The sequence below is a fragment of the Mugil cephalus genome, chromosome 13 (genome assembly GCF_022458985.1).
Source record: "Mugil cephalus isolate CIBA_MC_2020 chromosome 13, CIBA_Mcephalus_1.1, whole genome shotgun sequence".
NCBI lineage: Eukaryota > Metazoa > Chordata > Actinopteri > Mugiliformes > Mugilidae > Mugil > Mugil cephalus.
This window is the reverse complement of record NC_061782.1, coordinates 4877864-4904676: the sequence shown is the minus strand read 5'-3', so window position 1 is coordinate 4904676 and position 26813 is coordinate 4877864. Positions and strand designations below refer to the sequence as shown.

At 43.5% G+C, this 26813-nt stretch overlaps 1 protein-coding gene across 1 annotated transcript in view; it reads left to right on the top strand.

Annotated features, from left to right (window-relative positions):
* The window catches only part of thada (THADA armadillo repeat containing), a 111698-nt gene that overhangs the window by 14728 nt on the left and 70157 nt on the right, over nt 1-26813 (top strand). Inside the window, exons 22-26 of the mRNA XM_047603736.1 lie at nt 8959-9068; nt 15126-15258; nt 20217-20339; nt 20461-20583; nt 20727-20818. Of these exons, the coding sequence (XP_047459692.1) occupies nt 8959-9068; nt 15126-15258; nt 20217-20339; nt 20461-20583; nt 20727-20818 (581 nt within the window). The remainder of the gene's footprint in view (nt 1-8958; nt 9069-15125; nt 15259-20216; nt 20340-20460; nt 20584-20726; nt 20819-26813) is intronic.

The window sequence follows — 26813 nt, the reverse complement described above, 5'->3', positions numbered from 1 at the left end:
GATTTTAGCACCTAACTCTATGCAAAAGTGTTTTCCAGAAACTCTTTCTATCACCCTGAACAATCTGCGTTTTAAAATCAGTTTTCCACAGATCGAACATAGTAAATGTGTAATCTGTGTGTGGCGTTGCCAGGGTCATTATTCATCATGAGGCAGACGAACGCTGTCGGGTTTCATTAACGTTTTAACTGTCTCCCGCTGAAACGCGCTCCACGATGACGACGGCGATGATGTCACAACCACAGTCCCCCCCCCGGAGGAGATAATTGACGGTGACAACTCGGAGACTGTGCTGGTCCGCCGTAACCATGGCAACCGCTCTTAACGTTACATAACCAGTGACTTGAACCAGGCGCGCACAAAGGGGAAAATCTGAACTCCTACCCCGTTTGCCTTCACCACATTCCTTTTTCATTTTCACTGGTTTGTCATCGGTTCCATGCGAAAGTGCGCGAGCGCGCACGGTTGCTGCGTTTGTTAGCAGTAGCGGTCAGCGGGGTAATTCCAATATTGTTTGGAAAGTTGGTACTGGCGATGGGCTGTTGTGTGTGTGTGTGTGTGTGTGTGTGTGTGTGTGTATGGACAAAGTCACTCTGCCCTACCGCAGCGATGACATGCCCAGGCAAACATGCTGTGTGTGTTTGTCTTGCGTGTTTTTTGTGCGACCAGATCACATCTCCTTCCAACTTGTGTGGAAGCCCGACACCTCCCGCGATGCTCGACCGGCGTTTCTCCGTGACACCCTCGCTGGCCCGGCTGCAGATGTTTTTTTGTCATTGGGCGGCACCATGGCAACAGCAGCGGTTATAGATGAGCCCTGATGCTGGTGTTAGGAGTTCTTTCTTCTTTTCCAAAACTTTTTTGGGTTCCTAACTTTTTCAACATGGTGCTTTTTGACTTTGGTTGATGGGATTAGGAAGACACAGAAGGATGACGCTAACGGACGAAAGAAAAATAAGTGCTTTAACAAACTGACATTGCAATCCAGCTCCGTACAGTGACTTTATTCCTTCCCTTGATGCTGTTTTAATGGGATTAAATGGATAAAACATGTTTACTAAATCGTCTTTCTCTCACATACCTTAAATTCGATACTTTGAATCCTAGCGTTGAGTTTCCTTGTGGGTAAATCTGTATAAACTCTTCCCTCCTGGGTTGATGCAGTTTATTCCGTTCATGCTGGCAGATCCTCTCCAGTTTTGTCAGTTTGTATGGGAAGTGTCTCGGCTTCCATCTTCAGGTTTTCCCCAGATGTCCTGTGGGTTTTAAGTCTGGGCTTTGGCTAGGCCACTCAAGGACAGCCAAAGACTTGACTACATGCTTGTACCGTATTTCTTCCTTTTTGTGCCGTTGATCAGCAGTTCCTGCTGTTCAGTAGACAGCGCTCAGGGTTCCACTCTGTACTTGTCACACCAGCGAATCTTTTCCCTGTGCTCTCAGGGTCCGTGTTACAAACCCCAAATTGTTCCTCGTGCCTTTAGCTCATGGTGAAGTCTGTCGAGCTGCTCTGCACGAAAGTCCTGATGGATGAACTGCGGCTGAGGTGGTTATCCTTTTGCCAAGTTGTCTGTTTTGGGTTCTGGGTTACCTCACCAACATCGGACCCGCTTGCTTGGTCAGACAGGCAAAGAGCCCTGGTGGTGTCAGACTGATTCAATTTCACAGCTCTTGAGACCGCTGTGCGTCTGGGAACACCCTTATAATTGGTTTAATACCCTCTCCCCGATCAATGTCTCACCGTCATTTTATGTTGGGTGTCGTCATAGCTTTTCTTGGACTTGGAGTCTGAATTTTTGTTGGCTTGCTTGGTCACTAGTCAAACAGACAATAACCCTGGTAGTTTCAGACTTCTTTATTTTACAACTATTGATTTTGCACCGTTAGCACTTTTGCATCTTATGCTCAGTCTGTGGTCCTTTAGGAAAGTCCTCTCATCTCACTTTGTACTGTACGTGCTATATATAGTTGAAATGACAATAATAATAAAAAAAAAAACCCTCTTTGTCCTTGGACCTTTTGAGGCCGCACTGTGTCTGGGAACGCCCTTAGAATTGGTTTTCTACAATCACCCTGATCAATGCCTCACCACAGCTTTATTTTAGGCGTCTTTGTAGCTCAGGGCTTTGTTTTTGTCTTCTTGCTGGGTCACTGAGTTTAGCCACACAGGCAAGTGATTGTCTATTTTCTATGCACTGTTTTGTACTGTATTGTACTTAGTCTTATGTCTTCATTTAGCTCCACGGTCCTGGAGGAAAGTCCTCTCATCTCACTATGTACTGCACCTGCAATATATGGTTGAAATGCCAAAAAACTTTTTACCTTTTGGGGCAGCTGGGCTTCTCAGAACAGCTCAACACTTTATAATTGGTTTATACCAAGCGGCAAACTCCGGCCCTGAGCGAAGCCCATGCAGAAATGCAAAAAATCGCAGTTGATCAAGTGGCCACTTGAGACTGGCTACGCCTCAACACAACCACCACGATTGTGAGCTCCGACCACTTCGGGCTTCATTTTCGAGGTTCAGAATCCAGTGGGTTTGTCCATTGTATATACCCACAGTGGTTTATACCCTTGCCCTGATCAATCCTCACCACAGATTTATTTTGGGCATCTTCACGTCTTCATTTTTGTCCACTTGCTTGGTCACTCAGTTTAGCCAGACGGTCAAGAGCCCTGGTAGTTTTACACATCTTCCATTTCACAACTATTGTTTTCGCAGTTTTGTATTGTCTGCATAATCTTGCACACATGCACCTTATGTTCAGTCCACAGTCCTAGAGGAAGGCCCTGTCATCTCACTATGTACTGCACTTGCTATATACAATGGAAATGCTAAAAAAAAAACTCTTTAGCCCTAGTTTTACCTGAAGACGTCCCGTGATTCAGATATTACTCCCTATGCCTGTGTTTTATGTTGCACATTCACACAGAATAAACAAACTGTGTGTTTTACTCTTATTTACGTTCTGTTGTTGCGGCTCTGCTACTTTTCAAATTATGATTGATGATAAAAATGTATTTTTGACACTATTTATCCCGGGGAAGAGACCTGCCATTATTTAATTCAGCTCCACCTTTGCTGATTAATACATTAATGGTTGATTTAATGATTTCATCCATCTAAACAGGCGAATATTTCAGCGACATCTCGACTTTGCACCCTAACATCTGTCCAAAGTTTGAATTATAGCACATCATTCGTTATTCTTAAGTGACAACAGGCAAAAGAAAACGCAAATCAAAGAAAAGTCGTGAAAAAATAAAAACTAAATACTTTACAAATCACAGACATGGACGATTCGCATGGGATTAAGACCACAGACAACCTCCGTGATTATTAGAAATTAACGGAGGTCCCCAGGTAAAACAAATCCTGTCTGGTTTTACGTAGGAGGTCTTGGACTTGGACTGATAATGCAGTGTAAATTACCTCCAGTTACATATTCACAATCAAACAAAAAACTCACTCTGTCAGCTTTTGCTCTCAAGAGTAGACTGATGGACAAAACTGTCATTCGCTGACATGAAATCTACATCAACGTAAAAACAAGCAACACATGAAGGGCTGAAGCTTGAAAGCTTTATGAAATGACTCCGTGTGTCAGACAGACCACCGAAGTAGCTGGTCAGCTGGAGTTTGACAGCTCTGGTGTTTATTTGGCATAGCTCAGCCCAGATCGGTTGGAGCCCTGGTTACGCAGAGGAGGCAGACCATTTGTTTGGCCTGCTCTGCAGCTAAGGGGGAAACACACCCACATCCATACACACACACACACTTCTGTTAACACAATAGGAATACTTGATCCAGCATCTCTCTATATTGACGCTCTTGTGCAAAAATATTTACTTTGCACAATTTATTTAAGAGTCCTGAAAATAGCTTGTGCGCACTGTAACAGTTCCCTCCAAAGTTCCCACAGTGGAATAAATAATATACACCTCACAGCTTTTTTGCCTAAAATCTCCCTGGAGGTGCAGCTTCCTGAATCTGATTTTACTGCTCACTACAAAGGAGACGTTGCTGAATGCTCTTGATGTAGTTAACATTGAATGAGGAAATTGCAGGGTGTCATCTTACACCACTACATACTTCTTAAATAGGTAGGGAGGCAGCAGAGAGGCGTCATTTCAGGCATTTCCTTAGAGACTTGGTTTATATTCCTGAAACTGGTCTATGTGGAGCCTGCGCTGTAGGGGGGTAAACATTTATACCTGTGCACTGGTGGTTCTGTAATTACTCCCTTAAAACGTTAGGACAGCAACTAGTCAGCCGGGTTGATTTTCACTCTGTGCCTCACACAGCGGCGAGCTGAAGCGAGCGGCTCATGTTGGAGTTAATAAATGTGGATTGACGGTGAATTTCACCAAACATAGAGGAGACATCTGGCACTGTGGTACATAGTTACATTTCAGGGGAGGTGCACATTGCTACGAAACTTGCACCTAAGCCTACGATGTATGTCATAGAAGTAAACTAAGCTTACAGTGATCAGCCACATTAAAACCACTGACAGACAGGAGAAGTAAATAACATTGAACATTTTGTGATAACTCATTGTTCTGCTGGGAAGCTTTCAGACCTGACATTCATTCATGTGAATGTTACTTAAGACATGTAGCACCCATGTAGACCAGCCACCCTCACCCCATAGCAATAACACTCATTAACGGCAGCAGTCATCCCCAGCAGTTGCAGTTTAGGAGCAACTAAAAAAAAAACAAAAAACATGAAGAACAGCACAAGGTGTTGACCTGGCCAAATTCACTAGATTCCCAAACTGGTCAAGTATCTGCGGGATGATCCACAGCTTTTATAATGTCTGTTTGTCTGTATATCGTGTGTAGTGACTTTGTATATTGATTGCTGTGTATTGGGTGTGCGCCGTTCACTCCATGAGTGGTGCATTGTGATTTTATTGTTGTCACGTTATTGTTTCGATCTTGAGTTTTTGATATAGTGAGATCTTGAACACTGCTGGCACTGTTGATATGATTATATACATAGTCAGATTGGCATTATTTGTGTGCAGCTGCAATTTTGTCATCACCTGTTTGTTGTCAGGTACTGTGGTGCCCTCTCTCACTAGCTACTGTGTTTTTTTGTGAGGGTATTGATTATGGTATTTCTGGAATGCATCATAAGAGTTTGCTGCATAGCCCCACACGAATGTCCAAACCACAATGGCAAGGTGGTCATAACGTTATGGCTGATCTGTGTATTAAGCAACTTATCCACTTATTGTCAGCACCAAGATTCCTAGACAGTATCGCTGGGACAGGAATAGATTTTGAATTGAGTGATTGTATGAAACAGTCAGTCAGTACACAGGAACATAAAGCACATTTTATTTGTTGAAGACATAAAAAAAAAACTGTTGACATTAAGAGAAAATAGTTGTGGTACACAGTGTACAGAAACATTTTACTGATAGAAAAGAAACTGCTTAAAGATGTGTTACTTTCACATGTCTGAACACGTAGTGTGAATTTCCTTCAACGTACGATGAAAGAACATGAAGGATGGAAATATAAAAACCTACTATATAAAAACACACATGCACACTATGGTCTGGTTTCGTTTCTTGTTCTTATGCAAATGCTTTCATAAGCGAAACCCTCTTTGGTTCACTCTGGTTTAACTCCACTACAAATAACTGACATTGCATCTATTATCACACATGTCACATGACATTAAACTCGTACCAAACGACTCCCGACGAGAACGGTTGAGACATTGGTTGTTGTGTCGAAGAAATGAAGCAATTTCCTCTTGTAGTTGCAGCAACAACAAACATTACCAGAGTGCTGTCTAACCCCGGGCTGTCAGGGGACAAGTCGTCTATTTGGGTCATTGTCGCGGCCCCCTCCAGCCATACGTGTAATTAGACTTGGGAAACTTCTCCCTCCGCACATGGAAGTTTTTCTGGGAAACGGGTACGTTTGCAAACAGGAAGTTGACATCTAAATAAAGTCCACCCTCTCTACCCCCCCCCCGTACCCTCCCCGCCCCATTCAGGAAGCTTGCTCGGCCCTTTTAAAAAACCGTTACACAAACGGGAACCTTCGGGAGGGAGGCTTTAAATAGGCGAAAGCCGCGGCCCCGGGCTTGGCCCAGCTCAGCACCGCAGCGGTCTGGGCCCCGGCGGCCACGGGCCATCTAACAGTGACTGACGCTGCCATTTTTAAACCCAGTGAGGTCAGGCCTGTCCTGGGAGTCCACTCCGGGCCACCGATGTGATAAGTCATTGGGCTTGGTACAGCTGCGGTTTACTCAGTCCATACTTTGGCGTTTAAGTTGGTCCACTTTAGGTCTGGAGGAGGGTCAGTCGGGTTTATTGACCGGCCTTTCCGATGCATTTATTTTATTCATTCATCTGCTTTTGTTGGTTTCTGCCAACAAAACCGTCTTCACGGGTCAACGCTCCTTCGCTCGGTGACATCAGGGCTGAGTTTTTCACCCAGACTGGCCTATTTCTAGTTCATCTGCGGGTCTCGGCGTCTGTGTTAGTTTAGATGTTGTGTCTAACCCCACATCCCCTAAGGAGTTTTTTTTTTTTTTTTCTTCCTTCGAGCCCTTGCCATCCTTGCCTCCCCCCTCCCCCACCTCCTCCCTGTGCCCTCCATGCCACCCCTGACTAAGTCGGGGCCTGGCTGCCTCTGCGGTGGCGGTGATACCACAGCCTTAATGACAGGGCGCCGGAGTCTCTGCGTCCGCCTCGCCCTGCCGCCTCACCTGCTGCAACACACTCACCAGTTTACACACTGTGTGCATGTGTATAGTTGGAATAACGCAGCTAACACTGTTACTAACTGGATGGTTTTACTGACACCGGCCATTATGCGGATGTCTCAGCGTCCTCATTTGAACGCACTTGTCACGCCACTGACATGCCGCTCTCACGCTTGACATGCTCGCTGCTCTCTGGCCTGAAAAAAAAAACAACTCTAAAACAAGAGCCAGTCTTACAGCTCCGCTACGTTCGCCAAGTAGAGAAGAGGCCGATGTGGGATTAGGTAATGCACCAATCTTTCGTACACCCTGCTGCTTTTCTTTTGGTCGGATTTTTTATGAGACAATGATTTTTTTTTTTTTGTTTTGTTCAAATGACAGAGCTGCTCGGGGGGAGCTGAGCTGTTCATTTTATTCATTTTAACCGCTGTGCTCCAGCGTTTGATGGACCCGGATCAGAATTATGTCATCTGTCGGGGGTGGAGTTGGGTATTTGTTTTGACATCGTATTGAGTTTATTGCCTGTGTTTAGATTTAATTGCCCCGACTTTTACGAAATGATTCACGCACCAAAACCGAGTACAAAGGGGCCATGTTGGTGGATTCATTCAGCTCTCAGTGTTTTTTTTCCTGTTTTGTTCTCCGGTCGGTCACGGCTCTTGAGATGATGGATTTTTGCGTCCTCGGAGTTGATGAGAAGGCCTGTTTGTGCTTCTCTTCACAGCGTTCAAGCATGTTCTGTGTAAACTGGACACAATAATAAAAAACTGAGTCAGATGAGTGGCCACATACTGGACGGTCTGATCTCAAGTGGGACAGACTGCTAACGAAATTACGAAATAAGTGACTAATATTAACCAAATTACTAAGTCTTAGTTCATGTCCTCTATGTGATAACATAGACCAAACAGGCATAACATTATGACCACCATCCTAATACTGTGAACAGTTGTTTTTATGACCACTGTCAGGAGAAGTAAATAACATTTAAATCATCTTGTGACAAATCAGTGTTCTGCTGGGAAACTTTTGGACCTGGTATTCATTTGTGCGGATGTTATCCACAGGTGTAGCACCCACCTAGACCAGACCAGACACCCCCACCCCATAGCAATGACACTCTGCTGGAGGTGGCAGGATGCATAATATCATGGCCTCCTTCCTAATATTGTGTAGGTCTCCCTCTGACTCATCAGAGAATGGACATGGACCTTCTGAGGGTGTCCTGTGGTGTCCTTAGTCGGGGTGGGGGGGCCTTTGGGTCCTTTGGGTTGAGGGGAGGAGCCTCTGTGGATCATCCCACGGATACTTGATCGATTCAGGATCTAGTGGATCTAGAGGCCAGGTCAACACCTTGAGCTGTTCTTTATGTTTTTTGTTTTTTTGAGTTGTTCCTAAACTGCATCCTGCTGGGGATGACTGCTGCCATCAAGGAGTGTCATTGCTTTGGGGTGGGGGTGTCTGGTCTGGTCTGGTCTGGTCTGGTCTGGTCTGGTCTGGTCTGGTCTGGTCTGGACCACCTTCCTAATATTGTGTAGGTCTCTCTTTTGCCTCGAAAACAGTTGCGACTCTTCAGAGAATGGACGAGAATGGGTCTTTGGGTCCTGTGGGTTGAGGGGAGGGTCCTCTGTGGATCATACCACAGGTTAATTGATCAGTTTGGGATCTAGTGAATCTGGAGGCCAGGTCAACACCTTGTGCTGTTCCTCATGTTTTTATTTTAGTTTTTCCTAAACTGTTTGTGTGTGTGTTTGTGTCAGGCCATCATGGAGCGTCATTGCTACGGGGTGGGGGTCTAGTCTAGGTGGGTGCTACATGTCTAAGTAACATCCACATGAATGAATACCAGGTCCAAAAGTTTCCCAGCAGAACACTAAATTGTCACAATGTTTTTTAAAAATCCTTGTAATTCTTGACTTTAGTGTTTGTGCAGGATGATCCTGTGCAGGACTGACCTCCTACATTCATACATTCATAGAGTCACGTTGTTTTTCAGCTCTTTCTGGACTAATTCTGCACCCATTCACTACCTCTTCCTCTGTTAAAGTTTCAGTGTGCAACCTGGTATGTTTCCAAGTGCATGTAATCATTATGTCATTCTGACCCAACAGGCTCCATCTATTCCAGCTTTAGGTCCAAACATGAGGCTTAGAAGCGTAAAAGGGGAAAAAGTCAGTGGTGCTCTGGCCTCAGTCCGGCTGCTGATCCCGTCTCTCTCTCTGTTCCAGGTGGAAGGGGTGGGCCTGTACTTCCGTCAGCAGCTCCTCCAGTCCCGTCACCGCGGCGCCTTTGAACTGGCCTACGTGGGCTTTGTGCGTCTCACCGACATGCTGTGCAGGTGTGTGATTGCATTCAGAGCGAAAGGGCCGAAAGGTAACACCGGCGAAGCGGCCACGGGCGTTTGCCTCCGTCATGAGTGACGGTGTTCCCTGTAATTAGCAAAGCAGGCAAAGTCTTCTCAGTATCATTCCTCAGATATAATACACCGTAATTACATCAGGGCTGGATAATTGGATTTATTCATCATCTGGTGCCCTCGGGACGGCCGACAGGGCGCAGAAAAAAAACAAAAAAAAAACGTTGGGAAAAAAATGATGTCAGTTTAAAACATAATAAATCAAAGGAAATGTTTTTATTAAATTAATTACAAAAGATGTTTTTCCTAAAATTCAGAAGCCTTTCTTAATGAAATGAACATTTTTGAGGGGAGAATACACTTCTTTTCCTTCTATTCGAGGAAGAAGATGAAGCATGATTTTAATCTTTTACTTATTAAAGACCATTATTAGCTTTGTCTATTTTTTTTTAACACATATCTTTATTGAATTTTAACTTTTAACACATGAAGTGGAGACATTGTGTGTGTCCAGTGAGTCACGTCCAAAGACCCAGAATGCATATATCCAGGCATATTGGGATTTCTTTGTGTAAAATACTGGAGATTTTAATTATCCTTCTCCAAAATTCTTGTATATGTTCACATTTCCTGACTGAATCAGCTGGCATTGAATCAACCTTTCTTCCATTCCTGTTCTGTAGTGTCTATTTGAAGGTCCTCTATCCACGCTTATCGTTTATAATCTGGGGACTCTGTAGTCATGTTTACCAGTTGCTAACACGTCATTGAGATCTTTCCTTTACTATAAGGTTGTGATGGTGCCAATTCTTCTAAAACACTGCATCCTGGAGCGAATAAAACTACAAGTCTGAAAATATTTAAACAAATGAGTTTGAGGAATCCTGAATGTTTCAAAGAACATAAGAATATTATCTTTTATAAAGGTTTCAGATCTTTTGTAGTCCCACCTTTGTCATCACCTGAATCCAAGGTCAGATTTACATGGTTTAAATAATGTGTTTCTCCAAATGGTAGTAAATTGTGATTGTTCTCCAAACATGTCCTGTGGTTCACACCAAACTCTAACAGTGGAGAGAACTTATCTGGTTCTGTCCCATTAAAATGTCTTGTTACAATCAGAAATGTAAAAATACTCTGGTTTGGTTTCATGTTAAAACAGTTTCTTGGGAAAACTACATTTCATTGTACTATCTCTGTATAGGTAAAATAATTCACAATTTATTTATTTAAGTTATTCCATAAATGGAAGTGTCACTTATTATAATATTATTTCTGTCATTACTTTTTAGATTTACTTTTATTTATTTATATCGTTAAACATTTCTCTTTTTGTTTTTTGGTGGGTTTGAAATCTAATTTCAGAGTAGAAGAGGAAGGGATATCACTTATGAAGTGAAAACTTCAGGGGAGCAAATACAAAGAATTCCACACAAGGTCCAAACTGTTGATGCGCCTCGAGAATAAAAGATTAGATTATCCACAAAAAAAATAAAATAAATAAATAAAACACACATCCAAAAAGCCGGAGCACTTTCAACGGGGCATTCTTTGTACGGATGAAACAAAGATCAGTCTGTACCCGAATGACAGGAAGGAAAAAGTCTGGGACGGCTTATGATTCGAAGCATACCACATCATCTGTAAAACTAAGTGGAGGCAGCATGATGCATGACTCTGCACGGATTCCAGTGACACTGGGTCACTGGTGTTCCTTGAAGAAGCATTTCATACCGTGGAAGCAACCCAGAGGCTTTAAAAAAAAAAGGGGGGGGAGGAAGTGGACTGAGTCACTCACGTCATCTAAACCCAGTTGAGTTGTATTTCACTTTCTGAAGACAAAACTTAAAGCAGAAAAAGCCACGAACAAACAACTGGAGACAGCTGGAGGGGAGGCCTTATAAACATCACAGAGGAGGAGGACGGTGTTCATGAGTTCCAGACTTAAGCCAGTCATTGTCTGCAAAGTATTATCTTTTTTTTTTAATAATATTTTAACTGTGCACATTTACAAATACCACAAGAAAGAAAATGAGAAAACTCGTTGCTAATTTCTTCATGAAAGCACAAGACACATAAATAAAATCTACATAGCGAACCATTTTGTAAGAGTTAAGAAATGCAAATATGGCTGCCAAAATTTCCAAAAGGATTTGTATCCTGTCCTTTTGTTAAATGCACTTTTATTCAAGAGCTACAACGATCAGCCACAACATTAAAACCACTCATAGTAATATCATCTTAAACAAACTGGGACAATTCATTGTTCTGCTGGGAAACTTTTGGACCTGGTATTCATTCATGTGGATGTTACTTAGACATGTAGCACCCACGTAGACTAGACCAGCCCCCCCACCCCATAGCAGTGACACTCCATGATGACCTGACACAAACACACACACAAAAACAGTTTAGTAACAACTAAAATAAAAACATGAGGAACAGCACAAGGTGCCGACCTGGCCTCCAGATTCACTAGATCCCAAACTGATCAAGTATCTGTGGGATGATCCACAGAGGCCCCTCCCCTCAACCCACAGGATCCAAAGACCCCCCCACTGACAATATTGTGTTGCCAGACACCACAGGACTCCCTCAGAAGGACAACGTCCATCCTCTGATGTGTCACAACTGTTTTTGAGGCAAAAGGGAGATCTACAGAATATTAGGAAGGTGGTCATAATGTTACGCATCCTGCTGGGGAGTGTCATTGCTATGGGGTGGGGGGTGTCTGGTCTGGTCTAGGTGGGTCCCACATGTCTAAGTAACATCCACACCAATCAATGCCAGGTCAGAAAGTTTCCCAGCAGAACATTGAATTGTCACTAGATGGTTATTTAATATTATTTACTTCTCCTGTCAGTGGTCATAATGTTGTGGCTGATTGGTGTACATTCTGGAACTAAATGTAAGTAAATGAATTATTAGCAATTATTAATTACGAGTAGGTCGTTGTTTGGTACTTGGCTGGTTCAGGCTAGTGTCAGATGACTCCTCGGGCTCCTCATCATCATCATCACGTCTGTTACTCATAGAAATAATCCGTCCAGGATTCTACTGAAGGGGAAAGTAAAACCAAACAAAAAAAAAAAACAGTGTTTAACTCCGTACAACATGAAAGAATTTGTCACTTTCCTCGCTCTTCCCACTTTTCCTCCGTGGCGGTTGTGGGAAAAAACATCTTTATCCCCGCGGCAGGTGATGAACCACAAAAACCCCATCGCAGCCGTGTGCACTTTGAAGCACCCGGAGCCGAGCAGTTAAAACAAAACTCGCTTGTTTTGTTCTCGCGCTGAAACCCGGCCTCTCTCTCTCTGTGTGCTCGTTGTGTGCTCGTTGTGTAACGAGGGCGACATTCTAGCGGTTACCGTGTGGGAGTACTGGGAGAGTGTGTGTGTGTGTGTGTCTTTTCAGGAGGGGGACCAGCAGCAGTGTGTGGATGGTATGCAGGCTGTGTGCTGGGTTATGGGGTGTTGATTGCGGGGTGCTCGACCGCAGCCTTTTGAAGCTCTGCCTCGGGATCTGGCTTTGGTGTTGTTCCACTGTGTGTGCACTCTGTCTTCATCCTTCATCCAGTTTTCCTCTTTCTTTCATTCTTTCCATTTCTCTTCACTTTCGCTTTTCTTTTTTTTTTTCTTTTTTCTTGTATCTCCCTCCGACTGAATTTAGGTTGAACATGTGCATTTAACGCTTGTTTAGGAAATCAGTTTCTGTCAGAGCGACCCCCCCCCCACACACACACACCCAAGGCTGTCAGATGAACTCAGTTACCCCTTCATTAACACCACCTGTCATGGCCCAACAGTGTCCATTTAAAAAAAAAAAAAAAAGTTTTGCAACTACTCTACAGTTAATTAAATTAAATCACACTGTGCTTTATGCAGTTTATACAAAAAAAGGTTCATTATTTAGATGAATTTGGGTCAATGAGGGTTAGAGTTAGAGAGGCAGAAGCTGGATCTTTATACATAATATTACAAAATTTCAACCATTTAACTTTACATTGGATTTGTCAACACTTCAATATACATCCTTTTTACATTTTGGTTGCTTTTACACCAAGCGTTTCCCCCTGAGGCTGGTGTGAATGCAGCACTCATGATCCATCCCAGATCAAATCATCTGAACTTTGAATAGTATTGGAGTATTAGAGTATAAGTCTCAGCCTGCTTTAGTCTCTGGAATGAGTCACCTAGTTTGTCCAGGTTTCCTCCAGCAGTAGTATTTTGTTCTCCTAGTCTACGTACTCAAAGTCTTCATCTATAAAACACCGTTACATGAACCACAGAACCGCAGTCAGTGCCGCGATGCTGCATTTTAGTTCAAATCGTCTCCCAATTTCCTGAAAACAAGGTTTTCTGCAAAATTCTGACTAGTCTAACATTTTGCAGGTGTGTCGTAGGTGTTGTACGACTTCAGCTCAGTTTTTTGCAGTTCAACTGTGGAAGGATCACAATGAGTGTTGCACTTTGTCTTCTAGCTGTTTCAGTCTGAACTGGTATGAAGAACACTTGCATCGTCAGGCCTATTTTAGGGGCTGTTCAAGCCTTTGAAATATTCTTAAGCCCCAATAAATGATTTGGTGTTGTTTTATTTATTTATTTTCACAAAAAGCGCCAACAAATTCAATGTAAAGTGGCCAGAAGATGAGTTTCCCTTCACTTCATAGTGTGTGTGAGTGTGAAACAACTGAAATAGTAATATTATTAATAGTAAGAAACATATTCTCAGTCTTTGGTAGCTCACGCGCTACATTCACTTACATCCTGTACATGTGTTGGGGGCTAAGCTTCCCATGTCCTAAAAACCTAGTGACGCCCCTGATGAAGAAGACCAAAACAGGAGTTGCACAACTTTAGATTTTTTTTTAAGTCCACTTTACGTGATGAAAGTTGACAGAGACCAGTCTCTGATGACGTCACTAATAGATTAACAGTAGAAAGTAATGAATCTATGTTCTTGACCTGAATACATGTGCTGAGAACAGACAGCTCATGTGCTACATACTGTGAGCTGCAGATATGTACAGCCTGTATAAAAACAGGCAGCAACTCAGCACCATCAGTAGCATTTAATGGTACGTGTCCTGCAGCTAAATATCTAATAACTTTATCAAACAGTTGATGTGCAGCCTCCTTCTCTCTGTTACCTCAGGATGTTTGGTGAAGTTGTTCATTAAGTGATGGTCCGCTGCTAACGTTAGCATTTCATCTTTTTTACTTCCTCTTAATTGCATCATGTAGTGTTTGGAGGTCACAACCGACTCCGATTGCTGATATTTAAAACATATTTTTAAAACTTTCCAGCTGCAGCCAGAGCTCTGGATACAAGCAGAATTAAATACTTCACTGCATGTGTTTGTCAGCAGGGATGCGTGACCTTGGTGTGTCAAGAGCGTGTGATGAAGTGCACTGTATTGTGCAGTACCACTACGCCCCACCACCACCACCACCACCACCACCCCTCACCTCTTTCTCCCCCCCCCCCCCAACACGGGATTGTTTTAAGCCATCCTCTCGGCTCCGCTCGGCCGGCTCTTGTTAAACAGCTGCTTTGTTACAGAACGCTGCGTCTGCCAGCGCTGTTTCACATCACGCACTTAAAACCTGCAGCAAACAGATGGGACAGCGTTAATGTGTCAGAAAGTTTAAAGCTTGAACTTCCGTCGTCCACATGAAACCATTGGGTAATATAACAGAAAAAAAAAAACGCCTTCAGGAATGCGCTGTGATATTTTAGTTTCTGGACGTGACACGGAGCATGAGGCTGGTGGATGGATGTTTGTTTATTTTGCTGGAAGCCCTCAGACACCATCTTGGAACAACTTAAAGCTAACAAGTACATCGTGTTATCAGTCATAATTAGCTTTCTGATTTTTATTGCACATTTTTATGGAAAAACCTAGCAGAACATTCGTGTAGTTTTCTCCTCACGTTTGAGAACATTTGAAATAATAATTGTTTGCAGTTGCAGATTTTTGTGATTTAGCTCGTGCAACAAAACATGAATTAATTTGTTTAAATGTGTATGTGTCTCGAGGAGTGGAAGTCAGGCCCTGCAGCAGCTTCCCGCCCGCTGGCTGTCCGAGGTCCTGGAGGAGGTCAAATCCAGCGACCCGTCGTCCAAGCTGTGCGCCACGCGACGCAGCGCCGGGATACCCTTCTACATCCAGGTGTGTGCACGAATAAAAGCTGCATCGTCGCGATGAGTCCGAACGCAACGAAACGGGCTGCAGCGGGTCAAGAGAGGGCTTGTGAAGTTCCTGGAGTCACTGCGTTGGTTTTCGAGTGTTGGCGAGAGCTCATTGTTTAAATTTAAATCACTCCAGAACCCAGAAGATGCAGGCACGGTCAGTAAACAGCGCATTCCTGTGATTTTTGTTTCTCCAGAGTGTGCGGTGGAGTGGCGGTTACATCGGTTCAGGCATCTTTCGTGAATATAAACGTCTCTGTACGCAGTGACCCATGGTGGTTTTTATTTTTTTTTAAGCTCACTTTTTTTTTTTTGGTTTCACTTGTTCCTTTGATCAAACCTGACACAAGACCGGGAGTTTTATCGTAGGAACAGGGATTTATTTTTAAACTTGACTCAGTCAAATCCTTATCCGTCAGTCAGCCACAACATTATGACCAGTGACAGGAGGAGTGAATAACATTGATGAAATTGTGGCAAATTAATGTTCTGATGGGAAACTTTTGGACCTGGTGTTCATTCTTGGGTATGTTAGACATGTAACACCCACCTAGACCCAGACCAGACCAGACACCTACACCCCCAGCAATATGCAGCCTCATGCAGACACACACAAAAATGGTTTAGGAACAACTAAGAAATTCGTTGACCTGGCGTCCAAATTCAATCCTGAACTGATCGACTATCTGGAGGCCCCTCCCCTCAACCCATAGGACCCAAAAGGCCCCCCACTAAAAATATTATATGTCCATTCCCTGATTGGGATGGATTGGGCTGAGTCTGTTTTGGAGGCACAAGGGAGACATACACAATATTAGGAAGGTGGCCATAATGTTATGCCCGAACGCTGCATATAAATACGTATATTTGCGCAACAATCATAGTTTGGTTAAAATGAAACTCACCATTTGAAATCCTGTTGTGTTTAAATGGTGCACACTGGAAAGTTCTCAAAGGGCTTGTAATAGAAACCTTGTGTGTGTCTTTTTGTGTTCCTGTTTACTCCCAGAAGTAGTGCAATCAGCAGTTGTTGGCCTGCCAGTGGAGCGCTCATGCTGGAAGAACACTGAGTTTCTCAATCCATCTGTCTTTTTTTTTTTGTTCTCACAGACACACATACTCTGACACACACACACACACACACACACTCCTGTCCTCTGGTTGCCCCTCTCCTCTCTGCAGTCCCACGCACCTCTAACAGCATGTTGTAATCTCTGACTTGACTGCCAGTGTGTTATTCAGCCACGCCGTTTCCTTTCATTACTGATATTGAAACTACACATGACGGAGTTTATCTTTTATCGCAGTAGTAATTTCAAAGCGGCGTCGTCCTTTGCTGTGGTTCTCGGTACAAAACTGCGCCGCTGACATCACTCGTGCATTTATGCGTAGTGTGTGTCATTTCGGTCTCATTTCAATCAGCAAAACTGCGATTGAATTTCCCCCATCCTTGTATCCTTATATCATCTATAGGACTTGGAAATGGGAATTATCTGAACATGACGGAATAAAAACAAGGATGGGTGACTGAACGTTAGGATGAAGGCTCGTAGAGAAACAGAGGAGATAAGATAGCGGCGAAAGACGCAGAGGAAGTCTGGGTAGAAGTTGACACCTTGGCAGAAGATGGGGCCGCATTCCTTCGGAGAGTCAGATCTGGCTCCTGCACACGTCTCATGCGTTTCTGCACGGGCTCACAACCTCCAGGCTAGCCCTCCTCTTTTTTCCCCTCTTCGCTTCCTCCACTCCTTCCCTCCAAGAGTTCATAAGAACCAGACAGCACCTTCCCTACCTCTGTCCTCCCTCCCTCCCTCCCTCCACGTCTAATTCTTAACCACAACCCCGGCCCGACACACACAGCTGGCTCCCATCAGCTCCCACAAGCAAGATAACTTCTTCCTCGCAACAGCAGCCAAACTCTGTCACCTCCTCACCCCCGCATTCCCAACTCCCAGTCATACACTCCCACTCGGGCTGCAGCGCACACACACATGATGTCATTCAGCCGGGCCTATCGGCAAAGGCCAACTTATGTAATCATATAGCAGCGCTTCAGTTTAGAGGTTTGAACCGAGAAGTGGCTCGTTTATTGTAAATATCGTTCCTTTTATGAACAATAATGTGAGTTACTAAACTGAGGCCATGTTCTCAGACCTCGCATTAACATTCAACATCATTTGAGATGCTGTAGAATATTATAACAGCAGTCGTCTCTAATGGATCTCTACTGTTAAGTTATTATTGACTTATTAGATGATTCCATGTGCATCATTATCAACAGTAATAAAGAAGAATAAATGCATAACTTAGCTCCACAGGGCTTTTTATACACATATCAGCCATAACATTATAACCATTGACAGGAGAAGTAAATGACATTTTAGTGTGACAATTTTGGACCTGGCATTCATTATTCATGTGGATGTTGCCTGGACATGTTGCACTCACCTAGACCGGACCGGGCACCCCCCTTCCCATAGCAGTGACACTCTTTGCAGCCTGAAACAGACACACACACAAAAACTGTTTAGGAACAACTCAAAAAAAAAACATGAAGAACAGCACAAGGTGTTGACCTGGCCTCCAGATTCACTAGATCCCAAACTGATCAATTGTCTGTGGGATGATCCACAGAGGACCCTTCCCTCAACCCATAGGACCCCCCAAAAAAACCATAATGATGACATTGTGTTGCCAGACACTGCAGGACATCCGTGTCCATTCTCTGATGAGTAACAAATGTTCTGCAGGCACGGGGGAGACCTACACGATATTAGAAAGGTGGTCATAATGTTATGCATCCTGCTGGAGTGTGTCCTTTCTATGGGGTCCGGGTGCCTGGTCTGGTCTAGGTCCACATGAATGAATGCCAGGTCCAAAGGTTTCCCAGCAGAACATTGCTTGGTCACAAGATGGTCAATGTTAATTACTTCTCCTGTCAGTGGTCATAATGTTGTGGCTGATTGGTGTATTGGTCCCCTCAACCCATAGCACCCCCACCTTACCCCACTAACTAACGTCATGCTGTTACCAGACACCATGTCCATTCTCTGATGAGTCAAAACTGGTCTGGACACAAGTTGAGACCTACACAATATTAGGAAGGTGGTCATAATGTTATGCCTGATCAACGTATGTTTTTTTTTTCTTCTTCTTCTGAATGAGGCAAAATTCAGCTGACACAGGGGCAGCTTTGTTGAGTAGGAGGTCTCTACTGTGACTCAGGACGCATTGTGTGTTCGCACTACCAAAAGAATGTGGACAGATGCATCCCAGACCACCTCCAAATGTGGTCAGAGATCGCGATCTCAGTGAGTCACAGCTGTAATTAAGCTGGTCTCCTGTGGTCAGACGGATGTTAACACAAGGTCTAAACGGGGTCTGGGATGTCAAACTACGAAACTGAAATGAGACTTTGGATGAAATGCAGGAAGGAATGTATTTGTATTTGATGATTTCCATTAAATGCGCTCCCACAAGAGGTCTAAAGTTTGGACCCACCTGCTCCTTTGAGGGTTTTTACAGCCCATTACATCACAACCCTAGGACCGTATAATAAACCTAAAAGTGTTTCGTAACTCGGATTCCATCTGCCCTTTGCTTTGCTTTGATTCTGACAAGCAGCTTCATGAGGTACTATTGAAACATTTCCTAGAAATTCAAAGCACTCTTTGGCTGCTCACACTCGTTTTTGTGGCTCAGTGCATCCCAGGCCATCTCAGCTGGATTTAGGTCAGGTCAGGAGGACATACTATCTGATTCAGCTCCATCACCCTGCTACAAATTGCACTTGCTAGGAGCCTGGAGGTGCGCTCTGCCTCGTTTGTCACATTAGGACTCCTCAGAGTGCAGATTTCCTCTGGTTTTATCGTCCATTCCTTGTGTTTCGTGGCCCACGTAGTTATCTTTCGTCACTTCGGATCCCTCAGCGGTGGTTTCTTTGCAGCAGTTCAACCGTGAAGGTCAGATTCATTTAGTCTCTTTAGGGGCAGCTACTGTTGAGATGTGTCGGGAGGCGTTCGTGTGGCCTCTAATCTGAGGTGATGTTAATTGCCGACGTCTGAGGTTGCTAACTAATGAACTCCTCCTCTCCAGGAGAGGCATTTCTTTGTGGTTTCTTTTGTTTCTGTGACCACTCTTGCAGAAACCTTCGCAAGTTTTTGAAATTTCCCAGGTTGATGATGGAGTGTCTTTGTATTTAGCTGAACTTCCTGACGGGGCCATTTGCCCCGTTTGGCTGCCGTGGTAATACTACATAGTATACCAAGACTACATCTGCACAACCCCAAAACAAAAGAAGTGCCACTTGCCCATAGCGTGCGAAGCAGCAGCTATTTTAAAGAATCTAAATCTCCACTTTCTGTTGGAACATTATGAGTTAATAGTACAAGTTCATAACCTGCTAAACACATCAAATATCAGTAAAATCGTAATAGGTTGGTTTAACAACGGTGACAGCACAGACCTTAGCGGTGAAGCCGTCATAGCGGCTCATACAGAGCCGTGATTGGTCCACTTGGTAGTGGCGTGTTTCCTCTTTAGTATTTCCAGCTGCTTCTCCATCTCCGCAGTTTTCACATTGATTGTTTTGGATCAACAAAGATGGAACATGGAGGAAACATTCGTACGATTCGTCTTTGTTGAAGTTTCAGACAAAGTTTCAGTCACTGTTGTTGAAAGTGAAGCAGGAAGAAGAAACAAAAAATGAACCTGAATGTCAAAAAAAATACAGCGCCGACTAGTGTTTGGGTGGTGTTTTTACAGATGGATAAACGGCTGATACTGCCGTAGGTTATCCCGTCTGAGTCCTGCAGAGGTATAAACCGCACTTAAGGGGCAGCATCGATTGTTGATGTCCCCAAATTGCCAGCGTCTGTATATTTACTGTAAAGAGTTGTAAAATAAAGTTTAACATTTTGCTTTCTTCCACTCCCAAAGGCTCTGCTCTCCTCCGAGCCCAAGTCGTCCAGCTGCAGCCTGTTGAAGATGACCATGAGGGAGCTGATTGCTCTGGCCATGCCGTCTGCTGACAGGACCACAGACAGCTCCACCGTGCCTCAGGTTTGACCAACTACTGGCTTCAAGTATAAATCATGACATGACATGTTCAGTTTCAAGGTGATGCAGAGCGTATATTTCATTATTTTATTGTTTGTTGGTTTTGTCTTTAATGCAACCACAGGTCCACGCTCTGAACATCCTCAGGGCTCTGTACAGGGACACTCGTCTGGGTGAAAACATCATTCCTTTTGTCTCGGAGGGCATGCAGGCTGCAGTGCTGGGCTTCACCTCTCCAGTCTGGGCGGTGAGTCTTAACTTCTATCATTAGCATAACCTGTTCTAGAAAGGTAGGATGCATTATTCTGAGACTAGTAGGGATTGCTAGTACTTGTGGTGTCTGTGCGTGAAGTTGTTGCATCTTGTTCAGCTCTCGTTTTCATTCCCCAGGTGAGGAACTCATCCACTCTCCTCTTCAGCACCCTGATCACGAGGATTTTTGGAGTCAAGAAAGGGAAGGACGAGCACTCGAAAAAGAACAGGTCGGCTGCATCTCCGTCTCTTATACGACTCCTCTAATCAAATCATGCGTGACTCAGAGCAAGCAAGGACCAGAAAGACCAAAAATATTAGCTACTTTAAAATAAACCACTTTCTACATCACCCTGAGACACATCTTACATCCTGCAGTGCATCAACAATTAGCCAATTAATACTTTTATGAAAACAAATCATTCAGAATAAGTAATTAACAAACTGAAAACCAAGAGAAACAGAGCTGCAGCTGCATGAACTCTGAGTATTTAACACCATGGGAGGGCGCTGTGGTAACATCACGCCAGACAAGACTGAAGCTCACTGTACTCAGAGGTCCTGGCTGCTCATTATTACATGCAGAGATGCAAAGGAAATGACACTGGAGGCCCCAAAAAAGTTGTATATTAAAGAAATAAAATAGAATAATAAGAAAAAAAAGATTAAAAAAAAACTGGATTATTATTTCTATTGTTCAGTTTTCCCAGGAGTGCAGTTTAATTCATAAATAATGCAGCTGGACTTCACAATGGAAATTAGAAAACGCTGCATGTCTTGACATGAGAGATCTGTTTGTGATGATACATCTGTGAACTGTGTGGTCTGGACTGTGTTGCATGAGTTTCCAAAGCTCTCATGAAACCAGAGATGATTGTTGCGTGTGTGTGTGTGTACCTATATATATATATATATATAAAAAAACAGACATAACATTATGACCACCTTCCTAATATTGTGTAGGTCTCCTTTGTGCCTCCAAAACAGCTGTGACTCATCAGAGAATGGACATGGACCTTTTGAGGGGGTCCTGTGGTGTCCTTAGTGGGGACCTTTGGGTCCCATGTTAATTTGGAGGCCGGGTCAACACCTTGTCCTGTTTTACACGTGCTACTACGGCTGCACAATCATGGCCAAAATGCTAATCACCATTATTTTTATCAATATAATAATCACGATTATTAATCACGTTCATTCATCAAGTTAGGAAACACATCTGTATTTTTATTGCACTACTTTTAAACAAACAATATTTGAACAGTTTTCAGTGCAAAGTGAAACTTTAAATTAGAATAAATGCTAAATAATGAAAGATAAAATTTATATATCGCAGACGTTTTCCAAACGTTTCCCATCAGAACTCAGAATTGTCACGAGATGGCCAACGTTATTTACTTCTCCCGTCAGGTGAAGCTCTGCTCTCAAAGATTGTGGATTGTTTTTTTTTTTACAAAGAACAAAAAGTCCTTACGGGTTCTCAGTGTTTCTTATACGTTGTGTGTTTTACTGAAGCACAGCTGGACAGAGGGGGAGGTAAGCGCGTAGAATGTTGCAAAATGTTTTTCCCGACTTCGCTATCACAGCGAAACACTGCAGGCAAATCTGACTTTTTATTTATATGTGGCGAGACTGAAGGATTGCTTTTCTTCTTGTTGTGACAGAATGACGTTATAATAGTTTGGAAGATGGATTAGTAACAATACTTGAAATTGTGACCATCCGAACGCTACACATTGCACTACGAGAAAATGCCACGCTTTCAGGGAACTGGGCACTTCTGGGCTCACACAGTGCACCAGCGTTTAATCACGTGTTCCTATGGCCGTGTTCAGACCTGCTAAGAAGATGCTTAGAAAGTGATCACATCACAAGTTTGTGTCTTCATTAAAACGTGTCTTGAGCAACCACTTGAGATGAGATCTCAAATTATTCAGCCTTCAGTGCAGTGTTACAGCTCAAAGGGCTGGTTGCTTCACCAGGACTCATTTAACAGAGAACCTAATGACGCAACTCTTACGTTAGCCAGGTTGTGACATCCTTTTATACAAAACTCACAGACATGTAACATGAAACGTTACAACGAACGTATGAGCTGACTATAAACAAATATTAGAAGTGCACAGGCTCCACCATTAACTCTATAACTAAAGGAACGGCTGTGGTAAAAGGAAATTAAAAACCCAATCAATACATTCATAAAAAAATGTGTTTGCTAAGCTAGGCTAATAAAGCATTATCACTGTGACAAACTATAACCGTTCAGCCACAACATTACGACCACTGACGGGAGAAGCAAGTAACATTGACCATCTTGTGAAAGTGTTTTCCTCAGTTTCATACTTTCACTCTGACACACTCTCAACATTGCGACCACTGAAAGGACGAGCAAATAACATTTAAACCTTCTTTGCGTTCCACTGGGAAACGTTTGGACCTGCCATTCATTCATGCGGATGTTATTTAGACATGTAGCACCCACCTAGACCAGACCAGACACCCTCACCCCATAGCAATGACACTCCTTGATGGCAGCAGGATACAGCCTGACACACACACACAAAAAAAAACATTCACTAGATCAAACTGATCAAGTATCTGTGGGATGATGGAAGGTCCATGTCCATCCTCCGATGAGTCACAACCGTTTTGGAGGCAGCAGAGAGACCTACACAATATAACACAATGTTACGACCACCTTAACTTTAGACTTTTATCCTGAAACCATCCATCCATCTAACAGAACCATACTAATGTGCATGCGTCGTTTGTCTGCGGGACATTGTGGAGGTTGTATTGAGGTCTATATCGAGCTCAGGAGTGATTTGTTGGGCCTATGAATACTCCAGGCTAAGGTTTCTCAGGGCTTTGGGTCCTGCTCCAGAACCCTCTGTCTGATTCCTTACACCGTAAATCTATTGGCTGCTTCACTGAAGGCTTCCCGAACACTCTTCTCAAGCCAAGGCCGCTCTTATTTATCTCGCCTGTATCCAGTTGTGTTTTCAGTCTGCTGTCAAGTCCTTTGTGTAGACCTTTCACTTATTGTCTGCTCCTTATTTTAGTATTTCTGTGTAAAGTCACCGTTACGCGTTATCAGAAACGATATTAAATGAAGTTTGAGAAAATCAGCATGTGAACTCTGTCTTGTGGTGCGGCCTGACTTCACGAGGCTCGGGCCGCTTTCTCTTGTAGTCCCGTTTAGAAATCATTACTTCTACATTACATGTTTTTTCAGCATGTCAGTCATCAAGCCAGGAGGTCACATTGTATTGACTGGGAATTGTTACAGCCCTGTGCGTGTATGAGCTGAGAAAGCTACATATCATTTCTAATTGTCTTAGAGAGTTTGTCTTTTCCACAGTCTGTTGCGCGTCTGGTCTGTGTTATTACCGTGGCTTTACGGTTGTGATCTCTGGCAGAAGAAAATGTATTGTGACAGCTTGTCCGCTCTAATATTTGGCTGTGCGTTTGTAGGGGTCTCTTGGTCGACTGGCGCTGGAGCATAAACACATTTCCCCTCTCACACAATCCAGTTTATTTACAGCATTATGTGTGTTTGTGGATTTGGAAAGACTTGTCGGTGGGAATCTCAGCTGTGTGTTTTCCAGAATCGCCTGCGCCCAGAGATGCTGTTTGCTTGCGAGATCATTTGCTACACCAGGGGCCTGACTCTCGACTTGGTGCTGATTCGATATCGTTGAGATATCAACTGGAAACAAAGCTGATATAGAGAGGATTCCTCTGTGTGTTCCAGCCACATCCTTGCCAGCTTTATCTCTACCCTGTATTGACTCCCCACTTTACACTCTTTTTTTGTGGACGCTAAAATCTCCAAATTGACGTTACTATGCTGCATTTGACTGTTGTAGTGATTGTGCGGAAACTTTTCTCTGCAGAGAGCTGTGTGCACGCCTTACACCGGTAGCGTTTATCCCTTTGTATAAAGATGAACGACTGAACAGCTCCTCCAAAGTGAAGTCAGAACAAGTAGAGCTCCCCCTGGTGGTTTATATAAGCTCTGCCCCCTCAGTGTTGGTTGATGGGAAAACAAAACAAATACTCTTCAAATACATGTTTTTCAAGGATGGTTTTTGAAATTTTAAGAAGTTAATATAAAGTTGGTGCATATTCAAGTGCATATTAATTTTTTGAGAGGTTTTGTTTTAGTGCGGGCGGGTCATTCTCGCTCCAAAGTTGCAAGATGGCGCCAATTGTGAATGGCAGTTTAGTGAATCCAAGGGAGTAGGGGTGCATTGTCCATATTTATATACAGTCTATGCTTTTGAAACACAAATAGAAGTTAGCCTAATAGCATAATTACCCAAGTATATTGACTTAATGTTTCAAAATCAATAAAACTACCAATGTGCTTGTCTTACGAAAACGTTCAAATACATTTGTCTAATCAGTGTGTTCAAATGCAGATTTTTGATTTCAACCACAGATGACAATCTCATTTCTAGTTCAGGGACCACATATAGAGCAACTTAATATGAAACTTAGTAGGAATCAGATAAACATGCACAGCCATACTCGGTTGTTATTGGAATATGAGTAACACGTTGTTTGGATTTGATTACGCGGCGTGTTTCAATACAAGCACAGAAAAGAAATTACCTCTGCATGCATCCAACCAATCGGAGCCATTTAGTTGTCAACAAATTAAATTCTGCGGTGCTCTGATGACGTGCACGACGTCCATCAAATGATTTGATCGGCTCGGCAGATCTTAGCCAGAGCCTAATCAGTTCCCAGTGGAGTCAATCCAGACCAACTAGTGGGCGGTGAACTTGTTTTAACTTCCAGACTCGTAAATGCAGGGTGAGTAAAACGCAACATTACTGAACTAAAGACCATCTGAACTACGGGGTGTGAGGTTTTTTTTTTTTTTTGTCTGTTCTACTGCGTAACATGAGAAATAGACTAATCAGAAACATGTGTTTTGTTTCATTTGTCTGGAAGCTCGTATGTAGCCAGTGCACCCATTCAGGTGTGAGCCCGCAAACATGACCGGGCCTTTTCAACAACGCCTCCTCCCCCCCTCTCCTCTCCTTTGTGACCCTCACCCCTTTTTACCCCATCTAATCTGCTCCAACACAGCCTCTGACCTTTATCCTCCAGGCAGCACCGTCTTGTCAGACTCAGAGACTCTCATTAGGGAAAGAAGAAGAGGAGGAGGATGAGGAGCTCTTTTCTCTCTTATATAATGATAAACTTTCTTTTTCTTGCAGCACCTGTGTGCATGTGTCTTATCCAGTTAAAAGAAGTTTTTTTTAAATCCTGCACACGTGACTCACCCTCCAGCTATGACCGCATCAGACTGAACCGTGTCCAAAAAGTGAGTTTGTGCGTTAGTGCGTAGTCGCTGCCAGTCGTGACCGGAGCAGTAAGCGATCTCTCCCAGTCTTGTGATCGAGCGCTTGGCAGGACCAGACCTCTTCCCTTTAGGACTGACTTGATTTAGACGGGGCCGAGTTAAATAAAAACTTTATTGGCCTTGAGGCTGAATGGCGGTTGCAGCAGCGAGACCGCCCGTGTTAAATATAAAGTTTGTCGTTTTATTGACAGTTGTGTATGTGTGCGAGTGGATACTCGAGCCCACGTGACGGGGGGCACATGGCGAAGCTTATGTGCGCGCACACACACAAGTGGGACTTCTTTTTTATTTGTAGCTGTAGCAGGGTAAACAAACATAAAGGCTGGATTTGTTTTGATGGAAAAGTATTTGGCACGAGAACGTCTCCTTATCAGAGCTTAACAACGTTTGACTTCAGGCCCTCCACTTCCCTTCCCCTCCTCGGCTTCTCGCTGTTTCTTATGTCAGGTTTATGGTGGGGGAGTGTTTGGGACATATGAATTTAATCATGACGGACTGCGGTAATTTAATTAACTGAAATTCAAGTTGGATCCCAGTGTGACCACTCGTATCCCCTCTAGTTTTACACTCTTCCCATATAAACAGTTCTAGCTTTTCTCTGTGACTGTATTCAGATTTAAAACACATTCCCGCTGCGTTTCCCAACTTTTGAATATGTGTCCTCTTTCTACAGGGATTTTCAACGCTGTCGTTAATTTCCTTTAACATGTGACGAAATTATAATTCTCATCTCCTTCTTTTTTTTTTTCGTTCCTTTACTCAAGATGCACTTTCTAGAAACTTCTGCAAACCTCAAAGATGCCGATGAGTGCTCTAAAAGGAGAAAACGGTCAGCCTCAGTTCCTCCTTTC